General features: G+C 33.1%; 3 protein-coding genes across 4 annotated transcripts; 1 reads left to right on the top strand and 2 right to left on the bottom strand.

Annotated features, from left to right (window-relative positions):
- Positions 1 to 42: 42 nt before the first annotated feature.
- Positions 43 to 11,811, bottom strand: LOC145944528 (organic cation transporter protein-like). Its single transcript, XM_083052894.1, has 8 exons — positions 10,774 to 11,811; positions 7,534 to 7,717; positions 6,157 to 6,415; positions 3,333 to 3,631; positions 3,120 to 3,232; positions 2,693 to 2,907; positions 2,084 to 2,432; positions 43 to 1,879 (listed from the first exon to the last, which is right to left on the bottom strand). Exons 1-8 carry the CDS (start codon positions 11,136 to 11,138, stop codon positions 1,693 to 1,695), a joined length of 1,971 nt encoding a protein of 656 aa, XP_082909020.1. The 5' UTR covers positions 11,139 to 11,811; the 3' UTR covers positions 43 to 1,692.
- Positions 11,812 to 14,256: 2,445 nt separating this feature from the next.
- Positions 14,257 to 17,658, bottom strand: LOC145944535 (ectonucleotide pyrophosphatase/phosphodiesterase family member 5). Of its 2 annotated transcripts, none has more exons than XM_083052915.1 (8): positions 17,364 to 17,658; positions 17,014 to 17,260; positions 16,818 to 16,910; positions 16,382 to 16,745; positions 16,083 to 16,292; positions 15,746 to 16,000; positions 15,578 to 15,671; positions 14,257 to 14,891 (listed from the first exon to the last, which is right to left on the bottom strand). In XM_083052915.1, exons 1-8 carry the CDS (start codon positions 17,477 to 17,479, stop codon positions 14,828 to 14,830), a joined length of 1,443 nt encoding a protein of 480 aa, XP_082909041.1. In that variant the 5' UTR covers positions 17,480 to 17,658; the 3' UTR covers positions 14,257 to 14,827. The 2 variants fall into 2 exon arrangements, with proteins under 2 accessions (XP_082909041.1, XP_082909042.1); XM_083052916.1 differs by lacking the exon at positions 14,257 to 14,891 and adding an exon at positions 14,963 to 15,374 and having other exon boundaries at positions 17,364 to 17,657.
- Positions 17,659 to 17,829: 171 nt separating this feature from the next.
- Positions 17,830 to 18,926, top strand: Naxe (NAD(P)HX epimerase). The gene has a single exon (XM_083052918.1). The coding sequence runs from the start codon at positions 17,953 to 17,955 to the stop codon at positions 18,772 to 18,774; it is 822 nt and encodes a 273-aa protein (XP_082909044.1). The 5' UTR covers positions 17,830 to 17,952; the 3' UTR covers positions 18,775 to 18,926.
- The last annotated feature ends 31 nt before the right edge of the window (positions 18,927 to 18,957 follow it).

Raw genomic sequence — 18,957 nt, 5'->3', positions numbered from 1 at the left:
TGATCATACCGGTAATTATCTTAATTAATTCGATTGAACGAATTGAATTATTTGACGTTTATTAACACAGATTAACGGGATACAAATTAATTTGTAATAATCTCTTTCGAAGCTTATTTACAATATAAAATATTCTATGTACATGATGTGTCAAGTTTTCTCTGAATTTTAACGAAAAATATTTTCAGACGAACACATTTCTCATGACAGGCAGAGATGTTGACCCCGCATCTCGTCAACAACAAAGTTGTTGCTCGACAAAACTTATCATTCGGGATGCGGAATCTTCATTCGTATTCAGCGCATTGCATCATTCGAGATAGTTCGATAAAAATTTCATTTACATCACAATATCATATTGTATGCGAGCAATACTGACGAGATGCACGCGCGGCAGCGTGATCAATTTAAAATGCATAGAAGAAATATTACATTATCTCGAGTAGGTATTTGCCTTTCATCTGTGCCTCATCTATTTTCCAATGCGGTTACATTCCTCGAGATCGGAGTGTGATCTCGTATCTGAAAAAATATATCTTTTCCCTTCAAAAGGTATATTTTGTAAAAGGAACGTGTGTGGGGTTTCGCATGTGTTTTAACTGTAACTTAACTCAGTTTCTTCTTATTACTAAATACAACTATGTGAAAGAAATATTGCAATTAAAAAAATCATAAAATTACGTTAATACTACATGGCTGCCCGTAAAATTCCTATCTATTTTCTCTGAAATTCGAATTAAATTTCAGAGATGTCACATATAAGATTAAAAAGTATATTGAGGAAAATTGAAAAGATTCTATGATATAAAATCACAGTAGAAATATATGTAGAACAGCCGATTAGAGCTTAATTTAATCAAGTTTCTAATTGTCATTTCTACTCTCCTCTCTATTCATATACCTCTATTAATCACATAATATATACTATTAATCACATAATTTCCCTCTCCCACCCCTTTCTTTCTCTCTTTAAGTATACAGTTGAAAAATTTGTGTTAAATTTAACAAATATCACCTCTCCCAAACGGTCCACAGAAATTTTTGTGTTAATTTAACATAATACGGATATGTTAAATGGTGACACGAATATTGTGTTAATATTTTAACATAAAATAAATGCAAACTTCAAATAAACTTCAAATAAATTTTGTGTAAAATTAACATAGTTTTAATGTAAGAATTAACTAAAAAATTGTTAATTTTACATTTTATCACCCCCACTTATATTATAAAGTAAAATTAACATTTTTTTTCTGTAAATTTTAACAGATAAATCTTGTCACTAATAATACGGAACATATTTATTGTGTAAAATTAAAAATAGATATACATTGTGTTATTTTTACACTTTTTTTTAGTTGTTTTAATAATTTAACATTTGAGTCCAATTAACATAACAGCAATATGTTAAATTAACACATGAATGTGTTAAATATTAAATAACACAAAAATTTTAACAGGGACCGTTTTTAACAAGAAAACACAAATTTTCCAACTGTGTAAGAGCATGCTGGAAGAAAAAGCAATACTCCATTTTTTGCCCATTTAAAACTATAGATATCATTAGGGGTATATAAGTGTGCGTATAATTTGATTTTGGTAGCTTCGATATATCACACGTTGGCGAAGGAAGGAACAATGGTGGAAAGAAGGAATATTTCCAAAATCATATAGTTACGTCCCTTGGGATAATTATTTGTTTTCCGCTTCCGTGGCCGCATTTACGCTCTTTCGCGATCTTACGCTATGCGATCTTTGTATCATGCTGCTCCTCAGGGTTTCGCCACGGGTGGACGCTCTCATCGAACTTCGGAAACTGCTACGCTCGAACGACCGGAAAATAGCCACCGGTGGCACTTCCACATCTGCAAGCTTTTTCCTATAAAAAAAAAAAATAAATTTGAATATATGTCTTCTTTAGAGGTAAAATATATCACTCTCTACTGCTAAAATTACATTGTATTCAATAAAAGGAAAGGAAAAGTTTTAAACGGACATGTAAAAGAGAGATCGGAGAACAAATATATTTTTTACATATGTGTGTTTAATCGAATAATATAAAAGAATTAATTTTGACACTTACTTCGAGAAACACGGCATATCCCACATCTGTTGATCTTTTCCGAAATCCTCGCCGTCCTGCAAGGTCTGTGGTAAATCTTTATCCAACGTCTCCGGTAACAAGAGTGTCAAAAGACCGCCCAGGACGCCTATGATACCCAGAACCAATAGCGGCAGAACGGACGAGACAACGTCCAAGTAAACAACAAAGGGCGCGAGGATGCTGGCGACGTATCCCATTATATGGATCAAGGCGACCCCTTGCGCCCTCACAACTGTTGGCAACACTTCGGCCGCGTACTGAAGACCGATGTTGTACGAGATGTTGACCCAGAATCTACCGACAATCGCCAGGGTGGCCGAATAAACCACTGAAACGTTCAATTAAAACGAAAGAGACTGTATCCGTTGTCTGTAATTGCGACAGCCTGAAAAAGACACGTGAATGTGAATGTAATTCTACAGTCTACTTTAGTACAGAGTTACAATAATATTGTGATTCTATAATTCTACTAATTATTGAAGACACAAGTTTCTAATTAAATAATACAATACGTAACTTAAATAATATACATATAACTATAATGTATATATTGGAAAGAGAAGAATTAATATCTGTCGTTGCACTCACTGTTTGAAACCCCGCTCGCCCAAATGCTGAAAATTCCCGAAATTACCATGGTACCGCATGCCAACCACCGCCGACCCCATCGATCCAGAACAAGGGTGAGGAACGTGTCGGCGGGTAATTCGGTAAATGCCGCGATGGTAAACGTCATGAAGACGTCGAGCCCGAGATTATTCACGTTTCTAACGTGACCATCGAATACCAGCGATATCGCCATCCTACATTGTAAGAGATATTAGGTAAGATGCAGATTTATTTTCGATCGAATATCTATTATTTTATCACCGACATATACATTTCTCTACTTTTAATATCAAATTTTCCATTGATGCAAAGAATGTTTTTTTTATAATATCACATCTATCTAACTTTAGTATACATTTTGTGTTTCAGAAATTGAAGACATATATTTCCATCGACTGATACTCACCAGATGATAATGAGGAGGATCGTAACGTTTCGCAAGCGTGGACTCTTAAATAAATCCACTACGGAATAAGTCTTGTCCGCTTCCTGCTCCTTGCACACTCTGGCGCAAGTTTCCTGTTACATCGATGCACATCGTGAGTTTTTATCACTAAATTCGATACGACAAGCTTTCTCCGAGCGCGAGAAAAAGTGACGAGGGACATGCGATTCTTACACGAAATTGCTGATAGACGTTGTCGGGCACTTTCGTGCCGTTCATGCGTTCGAATTTACCCAGGATCTTGATGGCTTTCTCCACTTGACCTTGGCTGACGAGCCACCTCGCGCTCTCTGGCACCAACCAAGGAGCTGCTACTGCCAGAACTAAGGGGACGGATATGGCGATGCAGGTCATCCTCCAGTCGGCCAGAAAGTACGCGATCCACGGTAAGATGCAGGCAGCGAACGTGAAGAAGAGAGCTATCGACATGTTCGCCACGAAGGTACGCCACTTTGGTCCTACATATTCCAACACTAAAAAAGACACACTGTTTTAAACATCGACATTTAGCGAAGCTCGATGTTGATTTAAGAGTTTTAGTCAGGAACGATGATGCAAAATTAAATCGTCGTCTTAAGATAGTCCTATAATTTCGTAAAATATATATATATATATGATATTCTTATTTCTATATAATAAGAGATAATATTTTATACTATATCTAGATAATAATTTATACTTTTCAACTGAATGTCATGTCTGTAATAGACTTGACCAAATTACATTACGTCAACATCCTTCGCCCTGACATTACGCAGAATGTCCAGAACAAAAATTAGAGAACGCGCTGAAATTTTCTTATAATTTAGATAATAACCAATTATTAGCGCGGGATGTCTAATAGCTGGCGTAAACTTATGTTGTTGGTAACCCAACACATCTCCTTCATCATTCTCATCGTACAATAATAAATAAATACTACAATATTGTAGCAACGTGATATTGCTTCCTGTTTATTAGAAAGGTAGTGCATTACATCGCTGACAGTATTGCAATTAGATCAACAGGACTGGTCATTTTTTTTAATGCGCTACCTTCGCGGATCATCCATCTGTGAAGCGTAAAATTATCAGTGAACTAGGCGTATGTTTAACCAAGGTCAACCGAGACAGTATAAACAAATTCGAAATTTCAAAATGCGCTATATCTTTCTTGAGCAATTTTACAAGTTTACACGTACGATATATATTTCTGATTTTTTTTCACGAATATATTACATAATGATTAAAAATATTTTTTGTTTTCCTTTTTTCTTTGAAAAATAAGCAAATTGTCGTAAGATATAAAGCTACGACGTCGATCGAGTGATTATGATTATCGAATGTAATATCATGCGGGGATATATTCTGAATGAGAGAGTCGATGAAATGTCAGCGAATGTAATCGATCAAATCGATCCTTTCACGTGCCGGGGGCAAATCTTTAATTTAATAACATATTAGCGACGTTTCTACTGACTGCGAAATCGACGAAACGAAACTGACATAAGGCACGAATGCGACAACCGTGACGAAACCTGTGAGTCAAACCCTGGACGAGCTTGACCTGAATGAAAATTGAATTAAAGGCGATCGATTACAACATATATATATATATATATATATATATATATATATATACATACATATATTGATATATGTTCTAAGGGCGATTAAAATCGGCCATGACTTGCAATAATCGAAAATTGAAGATTAGAATTAACAATCGCATTCGGGTCGAAGGCCGAAGCGACAATTGGGTATAATTACTTGAGAGAAGAGAAATAAATTCGAAAATCTGATATCTTGATTAGAAATGCATTATATGTATATGTGGTGTGCGAATAAAAGTTTGAATTTCAATTCTCTTATGATGACGTGAGAGGCTCCATTACAATTTAATCAACTTAATTACAATTGCATTGAAATAACGACGATTATCGCGCTTATAGACGGAGCTCTGACGGGGTTAAGGTTGATGTAATGGTTTGGTGAATACGCGAGGAAATGTGTCTCTCTATCACACTATCACGCATTGTTCTTACGTTTAAAATTGGAATATGGGAAATATTCCCTTGAATAGAAACGCGCAGAGTTTTTATTTGTTTTTGTAATAATCGTTGATTTAATAATAAGCGCGATAGAATAAAGAGAAATGATTTTAAAAACGATCTTTAATCGATGCTGACCTAGAATTCCACCGAGTCTCTGTTTAACGATTACCAAGTTCTATCATTATATCTAAGGGTAGTTAAATTAATCGACCACACTAGCCAATGAATTTGTCTAAGTTATTACTTTATATATTTTCAAGTTATACTTTATAAAAACCACAACCATATGGTCGATAAAGTAATAACTTAGACAAATTCATTGGCTAGTGTGGTCGATTAATTTAACTACCCTGTTGATTAATTTACTAGCGATATAAAAATAAAAAACATAATTATATCTAAGATTATGGGTTTCAAGTAGCACGATCGATTGTATTATCGATAACGATTATGCGTATAAAATATTGTGAATCATAATTCACCCTTTGTCTATCTTCTCTAATTAATTATGCATATCCTAGTGATGCCTTAGATATGCATATCCAAACGCAAAAATAAGCGAATTCGAGTCTTCGTGTACGTGGCTTAAATTAATAATTTGTTAATGGTTCTTGGCGAAGTCATTATCATTGTCGTTATTCGCAATTCTATATAGTCATAATTAATGACGCGAAGTCGTTATCGCGACTGTCATTACTTAGGCCATTACTTTTTTAAACGCGTACACGTGTTGTCGAATTTCACAATAAACTTGCATAATTCACTGTCTTCCAAACAATAAATTGCGGAAGGAATCTCTTATCGCTAATAAAAAAAATAATTAAACGCGACGCGCAAATCAAAGTAGAAAAAGAGCGACGAAAAGAGTTTTAAAATCTTTTTCTTTTTATAATGATTCTTTCCAAAAGAGCCGAATCTACGAAGATCCTGGCAACGCGTGAATATGCATCATATACATATATGTACCTAATATGTACATCATGGTGAAGCAATTATCGAAGGCGAAGCCGACGAAGAACCGGCACAGCGCGAACTCCCAGAAACTGCTAGCCAGGACAGTCGCGACTCCTGCCAAAAATCCGGTGACGTTGGCACCGACCAACGCCGGTATTCTCCCGTATCTGTCGGCGATCCAGCCAAATATGAGACCGCCAAAGATCGCGCCGACGAAGAAGATGCTCTGGGCGGTCGTAGGCAGGGCACTGTGTTCGCACACCCATCCTAGCTGCAACGAAAGATCCGGGATGGAATAATTAATTTCTTAAGGCGATAAAGATACTTTGTCGCTTTTTGTGTGTATATACGTCTCGCGTTACAGCTTTTACAAATTTCCGAGAGCTTATTAGAATGCGATTATGTGAGAATTAACACATACGAGAACAGCGAGAAGATTTAATTCTCTGCAAAAAACAATAGGAATGATTTATAATCCCTTTAGAATTTATTTGATGATATGATTCTATTTTTAAACGATTAAATAAATTTGAGAAATATGAAAGGATTTACATGTTGCTTCATGATTTAAACTAAATTCTATTAAGACGATTTTTTACATCAAGATATTTTTATTTATATTATGATCTTATATTGGGATCTTTTAAAATACGTCTCTTAGAGATTTCTTTAAAATTTCTTAGAATTTCTTTAAAATCTCTTAGAATCTATATCAAGATCTTTTTATGTAGCACCCATCGTTCACACGAATTTGTGTAATAGAAACGTGTTGCAACATACCATGACAGTATACAGAATGTCTTAAAATCACCGGATGTTCTTTTAATGGTCAATTTTCAAGTCAATTTGGATATGATTTTTCCTTAGCAAAAATATCGAGGTATAGTTTCCGAGTTGCAAGCGAAAAGAAAAGCTTTTCGCAAATAATACTTTGCGAAGTAAAAAGATTCAAGAAATTTTTCAGTTAATCTCAAAAATAAAGTTTACTTTAATGGAATCTTACTTTGAAACTTATTTGTTAGAAAAATATATGACAGGAAAAAATTGAAGACTTGCAAAGAAAATCCCTCGATATTTTTAAGGAAAAATTGACTCCATATTAATTTAATCACACTTTTATATACTATTTAAAAAATATTCGGAAGATCTATCTGAGAACTCTATATAGCGTTTTTTCGGCTGTCGCAGATTTATTTATTACATCATCTCGGTCGTTTACCGTACTTTATCATTACCTGCTTTACAATTTACTATGAAATGTGTTTCGAATAATGTCGCGAATACACTTAATGAAAAGATCGAGAAAGAGAAACGTCGCTCTTTATCGGTGATCCATCCCGAGTCAATCAATTTCCGTCTTTCACACTTAATGATCCTTTTTATTCTTACCTCAGTCGCCACGGTCTCGTAGGGTATATCGGTAAAATTGAATTCCCAACCTTGCGAACAACCCCTCGTCGGCCAGCTCGGATCCGCGTCTCTGATCCCTTTTAAAATTATCTCTGTATAATTCACATCGTACATAGTACACTTGGAATAACCATCTCCGTCGACTGGTATCGCCAATGCGATCCTGAAAAACGAAAATTAGAAAAAAAAAACCATTAGAACAAAGTGAAATTAACGTAGAATTCTGATAAGACAGTCGATATAATAAGAAACATTGAACTAAAAAAAAAATGCAATGATAAGAAAGGTTTATTCAAGAAAATGTCAAACGTTGATCGCGAATAAATGTCAAGCTTTACAGATAAGAGTATCTCGACTGGAAACTGAAAATGATGCCGGCAATTAATATAAGGCGTAATATAAAGGTCTCCAATTAATCGGTGCGTGCGCTATTAACCTTCAGTTAATAACGCACGTAATCTGACCTTTACACAAGAGACTTATACAAACGAATGAACGCATTCGATGTCGATTGCAACGCACAACGTTTTTCATCCTTGATACGTTCGCGCGAGAGCGTCTCCACTCACGTCCAGTATAACTACGCAAGAATGTTGAAGTTATAGACCATAAATCTCAGATGTATGTGCAAAGATATATATCTCTCCATTAAGAAAGAAATAATCTTTTAACATATTATTCGAAAATACTTGCAATAATTTTTCATATTCACAAACCAATGATAAAAATATGTCGTGTTAGTATGGCTTCTTTTATAAAATATTTTATACGTATACATAAAGATATATGTATAAGATATTCCACAATTTTCAATTTGTGAATTCTTGTGCAGTTTAGACTCGATTCTAATTTGAAAGAAGTCTATGAGATATAGTTATTTTAATTACAAGTAATTATGGAAAAAAATATGTCACTTTTCTTGCGAAACAAATTTTAAGCTGCCATATAGTCTTCGTATATCTTCAAATGAAAGTTTTTAATCAAATTTTAAAACGTAAGCTTAATCATTAAGCTCATTATTTAACAATTAAAAATTAGAAAATAGCGATAAAAGATGACACCCAATTAAAGCTTTATTAACCCAATTAAAGCTTTAAAAATTTTTAATTTTTCGAAGATCCAGGTGAAGCTTCGCGGATTTATAGAAACATGAATACGCTCGCGAAACGCTTTGTGTAATCAAATATCACGCGTTGCATTTAATGACTACAACTTTCAAATAATTTTTGCAAACTCTGTCGTGTTTTCGCGTTCGTGATAACACATTATAATCAGACAATTACACAGTATAAATTGAAATACGCATTGCAGGAAGGCACGTGTTGTATAAGTCTTTCACGTGTAATCAGCGTAGCTTTAACACGGGATTATGTCGAAAGGTTTACACAGATATTTCTCGCGTTCACGCTCTCATTGCTAATACGAAGGTTTCGAGCAAATTTATCATGCATTATTATCCATGTATCGAACAGTTGGACGCTTCATGTGTCGCGAAAAAATATATATATTTGTGTCTTATTGATTTTCAATCCTTAATAGCGCTAACAGTTAACAGTCATTCGCGAGAAATATCGAAAACGCCGCGAAATGTCATAATGGATAAGTTTCACACAAGAGCGACATAAGAATATATTTCCGATGAGATATAATTTATAAAAAAAATAGTTATCGTTAATAGTTATAATCGTTGGTATTAGAACATACTAAGCCACATACATTAACTGTAATTTGCATAGCTTATGGTAATAACTCGCACTTGAGTAAGCTAATTATTCATTATACATATATTTCCCTCGCTAAATTTTTTTTTCTTTTAAAAAACAAAAATGTTGCGATCGTTATAAGAATTGTTTTTCCACTGTATGTCACGTAAACATCATTTAATACGAATATATTATAATATTTACCAATTATGCAAATTAGAACGACACGTGGTTGGTTGCTCCGTTTAAAAAAAACCATCAGGACACTTTTATGATCGTTGCAATACGTTGTCACGTGACATTTGTACAATAATTTCTTACGAGTGTTTTTCCGCAAAAAATCTTGCCCTCAAACGGTCATTTATCTCGTGATAATTACGTTATGACGTCAGAGGATTATTAAATAGCATGTAGAATTTACTGGCCACATGCGAGTCTTGTCATGCAATCGAATTGTATAATTGCGAAGGTCTCGTCGTGTCGCGTCGTTTTCACACTTTCCCCTGGTTGAACGTAAATGCTAATATCTCTGTGCGCTTTTGTAGTTTCCACGCGTTTTCTTTTACGATTGCTAAAGATGAAAAGAAAAAAATTGCTCACGTCGACGACGACGTGACTGCGAGACAGATCAACGATAACCAAGATTAGCATTACACGTGTATGTCCTATATTATTTAATATTTTTTTTTTATATTCATAAAGGCGCGAGAGAGGGGGTGTTTATTCGAAGTGCAACCTTTACAATGAATCGTTAGGAACGCTTTTAGATTGTTATTAACATATCTATATTTTTTATCATTACATTACCGTTTCAGCCAAATTTACATATCTTACAGCGATAAAACAAGTTATATAAACGCGAATATCGCATAAATGCAAATCGCTCTGTTTTTACGTTTTATATTTTTTTCAAAGCTTACAAATTTTTCCATATAATCATTTTTCATAAAAAAGTTTCCAATCTTCAAAGAAAAAATAATTTTAAATAAAACGATCGAATGCCAATTATAATTTACATACATCATCACTCACACGTTTCACAACGTAATTATATGTAATCATAAAGTTTTGTTTGATTAACTTCTTTCGAATCAGTGAAGTATACAATAGATCGTTATCGTGAATCGCCATCTTATCATTTGTGATATGAATAGCGGATAATTGGAATGTTAAGATGTGTTTAGACGAGATAATTATAACCAACAGATTGTGAAGGACAATCTCCAAAGTCGCATCTCTAATCCTTTTAAAATCCATAGTAAGCGCTACACGAGGCTCGCACAGATTATCACAACCGCATTTCAAGATGCAATTAAGACGCCAAAGTAACCATTAAGCAAACAATTTCTTAATTAACGTCCTTCAAATTTATGTTTTAAAAAAAGATAGAGGGAGAGGAAGAGAGTATTTTGATGTGTGAAATATGAGTGTGAAATACACGCACATAAAAATAAATATATAAAATAAATATTCTATGTTTAGGTTTTCGTCTTCGCTAAATGTGGAACTGTCCTACCTTTCCTCCACCGTGAGGTTCTCCAATTCGGGTACGTAGCACCAGTGTTTCTCCGGCACAAGAGTTATAAATATCTGCGAGAAGTATACCCAGGCGACGAAGAAGGCGAACGGTATCATCATCACGAATAGGATCCTCTGATAGGTACCGAACTCGCCGATGTGGGGCAGCAGATCATCGAAGTCTACGTCCTTGGGCTGCTCCGGATCGTTCTCCTGTTCGCCGCTCTTGCGGCCGTTCTTGGCGGACGGAAATCCGGTCTCGGACGAGGCCGAGGCCGACAGACAGGCCTCGGGACTCGTGTCCTTCGAGGACAGATCCCCGAGGGCGGATTCGCCGCCGGTGAGCTTCTCCTGCGGCGGCATCTCGTTGTCGGTCGAGATCTCCGATGCTCCCCGCGAGAAGAGAGGAGGCAACACTTTCTTCACGCGGCGACCGCTGCGACCGCTGCGACGACCGCTCGACTCCAGCCTTCAGGGATGCTGCGCCCGCGGTACCAAGATCCGAGATGACGGATCCCCGGCGGAGATCCGCGCGCGATCTCGACTTATTTAAAGGCGCGCTCCTCTCCAGCTTTCGTTCGACGACGAGACGGTAAGCACTCGCAGGGAATCTCTTACGTTCCGTAAAACATGTTCAAGTTTACTCTATCACCGCGTGACGAAACTGATCTTTATCGCCTCGCGCGATACTACTTCACTCGGCGCGATAATTGAACCGGCAAGGCTGAACGGTCGATTGATCAGTCTTATTCAAGTCTTATTTACTTATAACATCGTGGGAGTGTATCGCGACAGCGCGAAGGCTCGGAGAGGCATTTATCGAGGCTAATCCGAGGATAATCGACGAAAAGAAAGAAAAAACGGGCTAATCCTGAGACGAGAGAGACAACGACTGGAACGATTTGTTGCGTCCGTAGCTAGATATATAAGCATCGATCGTGGGGTATATCCCCTCTCTCTTTCTCTCTCTTTTTTCTGCTGCTACTGAACACAATTCAATGTTCTCCAAGTGGCATTGAACGCGCCACGGATCACATCGATCGCCCTCGTCCACTGGCCATCGTTGCTCGAACCATTGGAGTTGGCTTCTTCTCTTTTCTAGCGACGCGCACATCCTATACGGCGCAGACACCCAGTGGATATATTTGGATATCGATTGGATATCCAAGTCCGCTAACGTGCACAATATTAATTAAAAAACTTAATTCTAAAACATTTCACACGAGAGGCTTTTCAATTATATATAGCTTGTCATAATAATTAATTTTATTTTTATTATTACTATGAGACCGTATCTAAGATCATCTCATTTTCAACATTCGCAAGAAAATCGTATGGAAAACGTAATATAAAACAGTATAGATATCAATATATGTGATATCAATATATGTGAAGCTATATATACTATATACATAAGATTTAAACACGTACTAATTATTGATATTTTTTTTTTTTTTTTAATTCAGCCTTTTTAGAGAAAGTCTTGCAACAACTATATGTATAGAGAGGATACAAATAAAATAACGTAATATAATACCATTTATGAAATAGCAATATACAATTTATAAAATAACAATTATGAATATACTGATGCGCGGAAAACAATTATAAAAATTACATTTAAAAATAGAAAACAAGAGATACTTTATTAGTATGTCGCAGATAAAAAACTCCAATTTTTAATTTACAAAGAAAGACTTAATTGGATTTTTCGTTAAAAAAATTAATTTTAAGACGCAAACATCATATAAACATTGTCCTATGATTAATGTGATCAAATTGTTACTTATTCCTTATTATTTTTCTCTGCCATTAGCATCTGGCACAATTAATAAAAAAGTATACAGAGTAATTCAAATTTATATGAAAGCGAGGCCCTCTCGCTAAAAGAACAGTGTCACTTTTATATACAATTATATAAATGTATTGCATACATTGCATATAAATCACTCGGATAATGCGAGTTTGCAAAATTCCATTCGTAAAGAATATGATTAATTAGCGTGCAATCTTAATTATCTCTGACTCACCAAGTCACTAATTGATTCAGTTGACAAAAAATATAATTCCAGACATGTGTGTATGTGTATGTACGTGTATAAAAGTATGTATACCCAACGTCTGGAATTATAAAGTAATTGACCTAGTGAGTGAGATAGCGTTTACGCGATTATGTTACCGTGAGATTTCCCCTACTTATACTTAATCAACGTTTATCTGATCGAGCCAAGATTAGTATATACATAATTCGTGTATATTTCAATAATTCGTATATACTTTTTTAGAGCTGCAAAAGAACGTTTCTGTCGCATCTTATATTGTTCGTTCTCTAACTCTAATAAATGTCAATCGGAGAAAGGCAAAACGATCTTATCTGTGCAATTGTCACGATATCTTTCGAGAGCACCGTCAACATTACGAAATGTAATTAACACAATGCACAATAGTATAATCATTAATATATATGACTGTCTGTCGCGATATGACAGGTAAAGTGGAATCGACGATTATGTGAAATATCGCGTTATGGAATTTGTATTTTTGAATTCTTATTAATATATATTTCTTCATTATTCTTATAATCGTAATTTATTGCAATACGCTAAAATCTTATATACTATATAGCTATTTGTTTTTCGGTGTAACTCAATTTTCAATCGTACGATATTGTCAAGCAATTTATAGTAATATTTTTTTACAAGGTACAAAAACTTGATTAAAAAACCATGCATTTATAATATATTATATATCTAGCAGTATTGAAATTATATATCAAGTAATATCTTTTGAGAAGACGTACAAAAATGTATATATAAAACTTACAACAAAGAAAAATAACAATAAAATAAAATTGCATTTACGATAAACTAATATAAACTAATAAATAATAAGTAAACTCATAGTGATATATGAATAAATTTATGCTAATTTATTTACGTTGCAAATAAATCACTAATCTTAAGTTATTTAGTCGCGTCTACTAAAGTGAAAAATATTTTTTTACCCGTCCATTTATCATAAATAGTGATTATATAAGAAAATAATAGGTAATGGCGATTATGCTTTTATCAAATATATGAATTATCAAGCATTCTATAAATAATTCGAACCAATATGTCAGAGTCACATCGTGCATATAATTAACTTTATATTCTAGAGCTAGAGATATTTTTTATATATATATCAAAATGTTATATAAAACGTACAACTCTAAATTTATAAATGTAATTCTAGATCTAGGCTTATGAATTTTTCCCTCTCCTTCCATATCATATGTATATAATTTCGAAACTTAGAGATCTTACGGAAAAAAATGTATAAAACGGTTCGCATCCTGTTTTTACTCAGAAAGATATGTGCATACATTATATCAATATTTACATATCTATGGATATATTTTAATTAATGTAATATAATAACTTATATTATCTTAAACTATAAACTATTATATTAATTGTGTGATAAGTTGATATATTTATTTGTTACATAATACTTTATTGTTTTCAACACTGAACTAATTTAATAAAGAATTATGTGTTGCAAAATATAATTGGCTATTTAAAGATAAATTGTAATGCAATTTGTGCAATTTAAAAAATTGTTTCAAACATTGTCTGCTTTAGAACGCTGTTGCACGATAATTATATCGTCGTTAATGTAGAAGGGGAGATCAAACGGAAAACATTTTATTGCATTTATGTGCCGAGATTTTGCAACAAATATCGTAAGAAATAATTCGTGCGAAATAATTCAATGCAAATTGTTTCATCTTATATGTCTCGCTTGTGATCGGCTTTACAAGATAATACGATACTCTCGTAATTAAATCAGATGATTAAATATGTGGGAGGGAAAAAAAAAATTTTTTTTTTAAATTAATCCTTGACGTAAAATATATAGTGTTCTCTTTACGATATTTTCTATTTTTTGATATAACTTGCATGGAAGATATCAAGTGAATAATTAAAGAATAAAAGTAAATAAGATAGAAATATGAATATTTTTTTCTTTTTTAAAAAATTATTCATTTATTTTTATTGAAAACAAAATTTTCATAAATGAGGAATTAAACTCTCATCCCAAAGCTGTTGAGTTTCTGATTCATCCAGTACCCTTCTAAAAATAAAAGTTAATTGATATTAATATTAAGATTTACTCAGAAATACTTACATTTACAGTAATAAGATCGCACAAGTATTATATACATATCATAGTTTATTAAGTTATATTATCAATACCAAGAAGGAAGTACCATTAATTTTCTATGTAAGATTATTTCTATCTTATATGATTGAGCAAATTCTTAACATTTTAAATATCTAAAAATTCTACACCACACTATGTTGCTAAGCACTTCGATTAGTAAAATTTGATATCAATAACATATTTTTGTACATAAAGATATAAACATAAAGTTTATACAAAGAGATTAAAAAAATAAATTAACTTTATGCATTAAAACAATACTTTATCATGATGACATGATATTTCAATTTAATGTTTCTTACACTAAGTCATTAATTAAAAATTAAAATATAAATAATGTCATATTTATTATCAATTGTAATAGGTTATTCGCCCAGTGTATAATACGATTTCCTGAAAAATTAAAATAAATTTTGTTACTAAATCTTCTTAATACTGTAAGCTCTTGTTAGTTTAAATAAAATAAAATACTAAGAAAGATATTTAGAAAAAGAGAGAAAGAAAAATTCAAGAACTTAAAAGAACAAAATTGTTCAAAATTCTGTCAACATTGGGAATACTCTAGCTTATATTAATATTTATCATATATTATTTACCTATAATCATATGCTAATCTTCGTTTCTTCCTATAAATTATTGTCGCCGCTACTGTAATTCCTAGTAATGTAACAATACTTACAATAACTGCAACTGACAAATCAATATAACAATATTACAATCTCAGAAAAAAATTTATATAATTGTATTAAAAAATGAATACTTACATAATATTTTATATGTAGATACTGATACCTCTCTCGATCTTGTTCTAAGGCACTTTGTTATATGAGATAAAGTACCATTAACTATGGGACAGTTCAAATCAAGTATTTTACAAAATAGAGGAAATAAGTCTGTATTGTTAAAAGGTTCTAATTCACATCCTGGTATAAAAGCAGGTCCATTAGCAAAGAAGAAAGGATGCATCTCCATAGCTTCATTATTATAACCATGCAGTCCAAATTCCGTCTGATTATTGACTAAAAGGGAATAATAGATTGAATGTTAAAAGTGATACGCAATAAATATAGCAATAAATATAGTGTACAAAATAAATTATACCCGTAACATTAAATTTTTCTTTGTAATATTCTATAGCAGTGTAAAGATTTTGAAATGCATATCCGACTTCAGCTATGACAAAAATAGGTCCTATACGAGTATTATTGCCGTAATGATACTTTTTTGGGATATCTTCTCTTTTATATACTTTGAATGTCTTCGTTTGTTCTGCAGCTAACTTTAATTTCTGATAAATCAATTCTTCTTTTCCTAAACAGATAAAATATTTTAAGATATATAATAGTATATAAATATGTTTAAAAATTCCACATAACACATATATTATAAAGTAACCTTACCAGGATTTGGAAAAATATGTAATCCTGGAGATGTTCCTACAAATGTGTAATCGCTGGCATTTATATAATTTGTCAAATTAATTATTCTTTTTATCGTAACCGATGCCATGCCATGATCGCTTAAGTGAATTACATTGAGATCAGTCAAGCCATAATCATCAATTTTATCATGCATGTACTTCGTAATATTATCCAGCTTTTTTAGAATTTCATTAAATTCAGGACTGTTAATTCCTATAGCATGACCATGGTAATCTGGTTCCTCGATGTACAATATTCCCAGATTTATTGGATTTGTAGGATGTACAAACCATGACATTAATGTATCAACCCTGTCTTTCCATGGAATTGTCTCATTAAATGACTGAAAAATTTGATTGTTAATTTCTATATTCTAATATATAGGATTATATTATTCTGTAATATGCATACACACCTGTGCAAAAGTAGGCGATGTTCCTTGATATTCAAACACAGAACCTGGCCACATCATTGTACCACTATGTCTGCCACTTTTTTCATTTACCGTCTATACACCATACCATTAATAGAACATAAATTATACATAAAAATATATTCAAAATACAATATATAATAACATTTACTAAACATATATATCTCTTTCTACATACCCAAATAGGAAGAATATTATTATTGTAGTGATATAGCTTGTACGAATATTTTGTAACATTGTGAGTGACAGGATCATAAAATTCATTATCTACAACCCCATGTGTTTCCGCATATAATCCTGTTGCCATTGTATGATGATTAGGAAAAGTTTTGGTGACAAAGATATTCATCATATACTCCGCATGAGTGCCTTCTGCTTTCAACTTGCTCATAAATGGTGTGTGGTTTCTCTCAAAATAGTTGTACCTACAAAAGAAAAAAGTAGTAGTTTTATTTTTTAACAATGATACTTTATATATATATATATATATATATATATATATATATATATATATCTCATTCGTCTTACCTGAACGCATCGTAAGAAACGACCAACAACTTCGGGTGTGGAGTATTTAATACAGGACCTGCCTGGGCGTTGAGCAAAAAGAGAAATAACGAAACAAATGGGGCTGTAGAAATCATGGTGGTGCAATTTATAGATGATTTACAAGAACGTCATTGGGAAATAGAGATAAATGATTTATGTGACATTAAAAGTGACAACAGGAATATCGTTCATGGTTAGAAGGACAAAATACAACCTGTCAGTCGTTAGTTGCTGACTGGTCGTTCCGGATGAACTAACCACGACCAATTAGCGTTCACCACTTGACAGCTCGACGGTCATATTGCGCATGTCACAACCATGAACTAATAAAATGACTAGACGGAATAATGAGATGGGATTTTCGGCAAGGGATAAATCGATAATTCGATGTATCGAATCATCGATAATTCGATATGTCGAATCGATAATTCGATGTGTTTCGTTTCTTGAAATCAGCTGGAATTGGCATGTCCAGAGTTCAAGAGTCGCATAAGAATAATTAACATATATTTGTAAACTCCGTAATTTTAATTTTCATGCACCGTGTCGAGTTTATTCAAGTTAATAAATGTTACGATTTTTATCGTTCACTTTAAAATTACAGAGTTTGAAACGAATAAGGCCTTCTTGCATCAATAAATCATTCATTCCTACGCTTACCAGAAGGAAATATAGCAAGATGGTGAAATATTTAAATCAATTGGAAGCTATCAACATTGATAAAGATCTGTTCGAGAAATATAAATTCAGCGTTGATCAGTTAATGGAATTGGCTGGACAAAGTTGCGCTATTGCAATTGCAAAATCTTATCCGTTGTCAGAAAACTCTAACAAAGTGCTAGTATGTTGCGGACCAGGCAACAACGGTGGTGATGGCCTTGTATGCGCCAGGCACTTGAAACATTTTGGATATTCGCCAGAAATTTATTATCCGAAACGACCAAGTAATACATTATATGAGAGACTGTTGCATCAATGTATTGAGAATGATATTTCTATACTGGAAAATCAACACATAGAGAAAGCAACAGATTCCACAATTTTGCACAAATATGCAATTGTAATAGATGCTTTACTTGGATTTAGTTTTAAACCACCAGTGAGAGAACCGTTTGTTTGTATCATTAACATGTTAAAAGATACAACTGTTCCTATTTGCAGTATAGATATACCCTCAGGCTGGGATGTCGAGAATGGCCCACCGCAGGATGGAGGCATAAAACCACAAATGTTAATATCTTTAACGGCACCAAAGATGTGCGCATCTAAATTTGAAGGAAAATTTCATTATTTAGGTGGACGATTCGTTCCTAAGAAGTTAGAATCACAATATAATCTTAATTTACCAAAATATGTTGGTACAGATCTTGTTGTTAAACTGCAAGAATAAGTAATAATTCACACATTTAAAAATTATATTTAAATGTATCAAACTGTATATATAAATTATTATCACATACCTAAAAAAAATAATCTTTTACATTAGAATAATTATATTCTTGAATACAATTCAATGTTTTCTAATCAAACTTTTTGCTATATTGTGTATAATAAAGTCTTTTATTTTCTTGTT

The sequence above is a fragment of the Prenolepis imparis genome, unplaced genomic scaffold (genome assembly GCF_030444845.1).
Source record: "Prenolepis imparis isolate NDT839.2.m4 unplaced genomic scaffold, iyPreImpa1.0 SCAF_13, whole genome shotgun sequence".
NCBI classification, from domain to species: Eukaryota; Metazoa; Arthropoda; class Insecta; order Hymenoptera; family Formicidae; genus Prenolepis; species Prenolepis imparis.
This window is presented reverse-complemented; position numbering and strand designations above follow the sequence as displayed.

Bases quoted from the DNA above. Each gene is read 5' to 3' on its own strand.
- LOC145944528 (XM_083052894.1), bottom strand. From the start codon at position 11,138: ATGCCGCCGCAGGAGAAGCTCACCGGCGGCGAATCCGCCCTCGGGGAT. The intron at 7,718-10,773 runs GTAGGACAGTTC...TTCGTTTTTCAG, and splicing joins AACCTCACGGTGGAGGAAAG to GATCGCATTGGCGATACCAG. The intron at 2,908-3,119 runs GTGAGTATCAGT...CTTACAATGTAG, and splicing joins ATCCTCCTCATTATCATCTG to GATGGCGATATCGCTGGTAT.
- LOC145944535 (XM_083052915.1), bottom strand. From the start codon at position 17,479: ATGATTTCTACAGCCCCATTTGTTTCGTTATTTCTCTTTTTGCTCAAC. The intron at 16,293-16,381 runs GTAAGGTTACTT...TTATCTGTTTAG, and splicing joins ACATATTTTTCCAAATCCTG to GAAAAGAAGAATTGATTTAT. The intron at 14,892-15,577 runs GTAAATAATATA...TTTTATTTTTAG, and splicing joins AGATTAGCATATGATTATAG to AAGGGTACTGGATGAATCAG.
- Naxe (XM_083052918.1), top strand. From the start codon at position 17,953: ATGTTACGATTTTTATCGTTCACTTTAAAATTACAGAGTTTGAAACGA.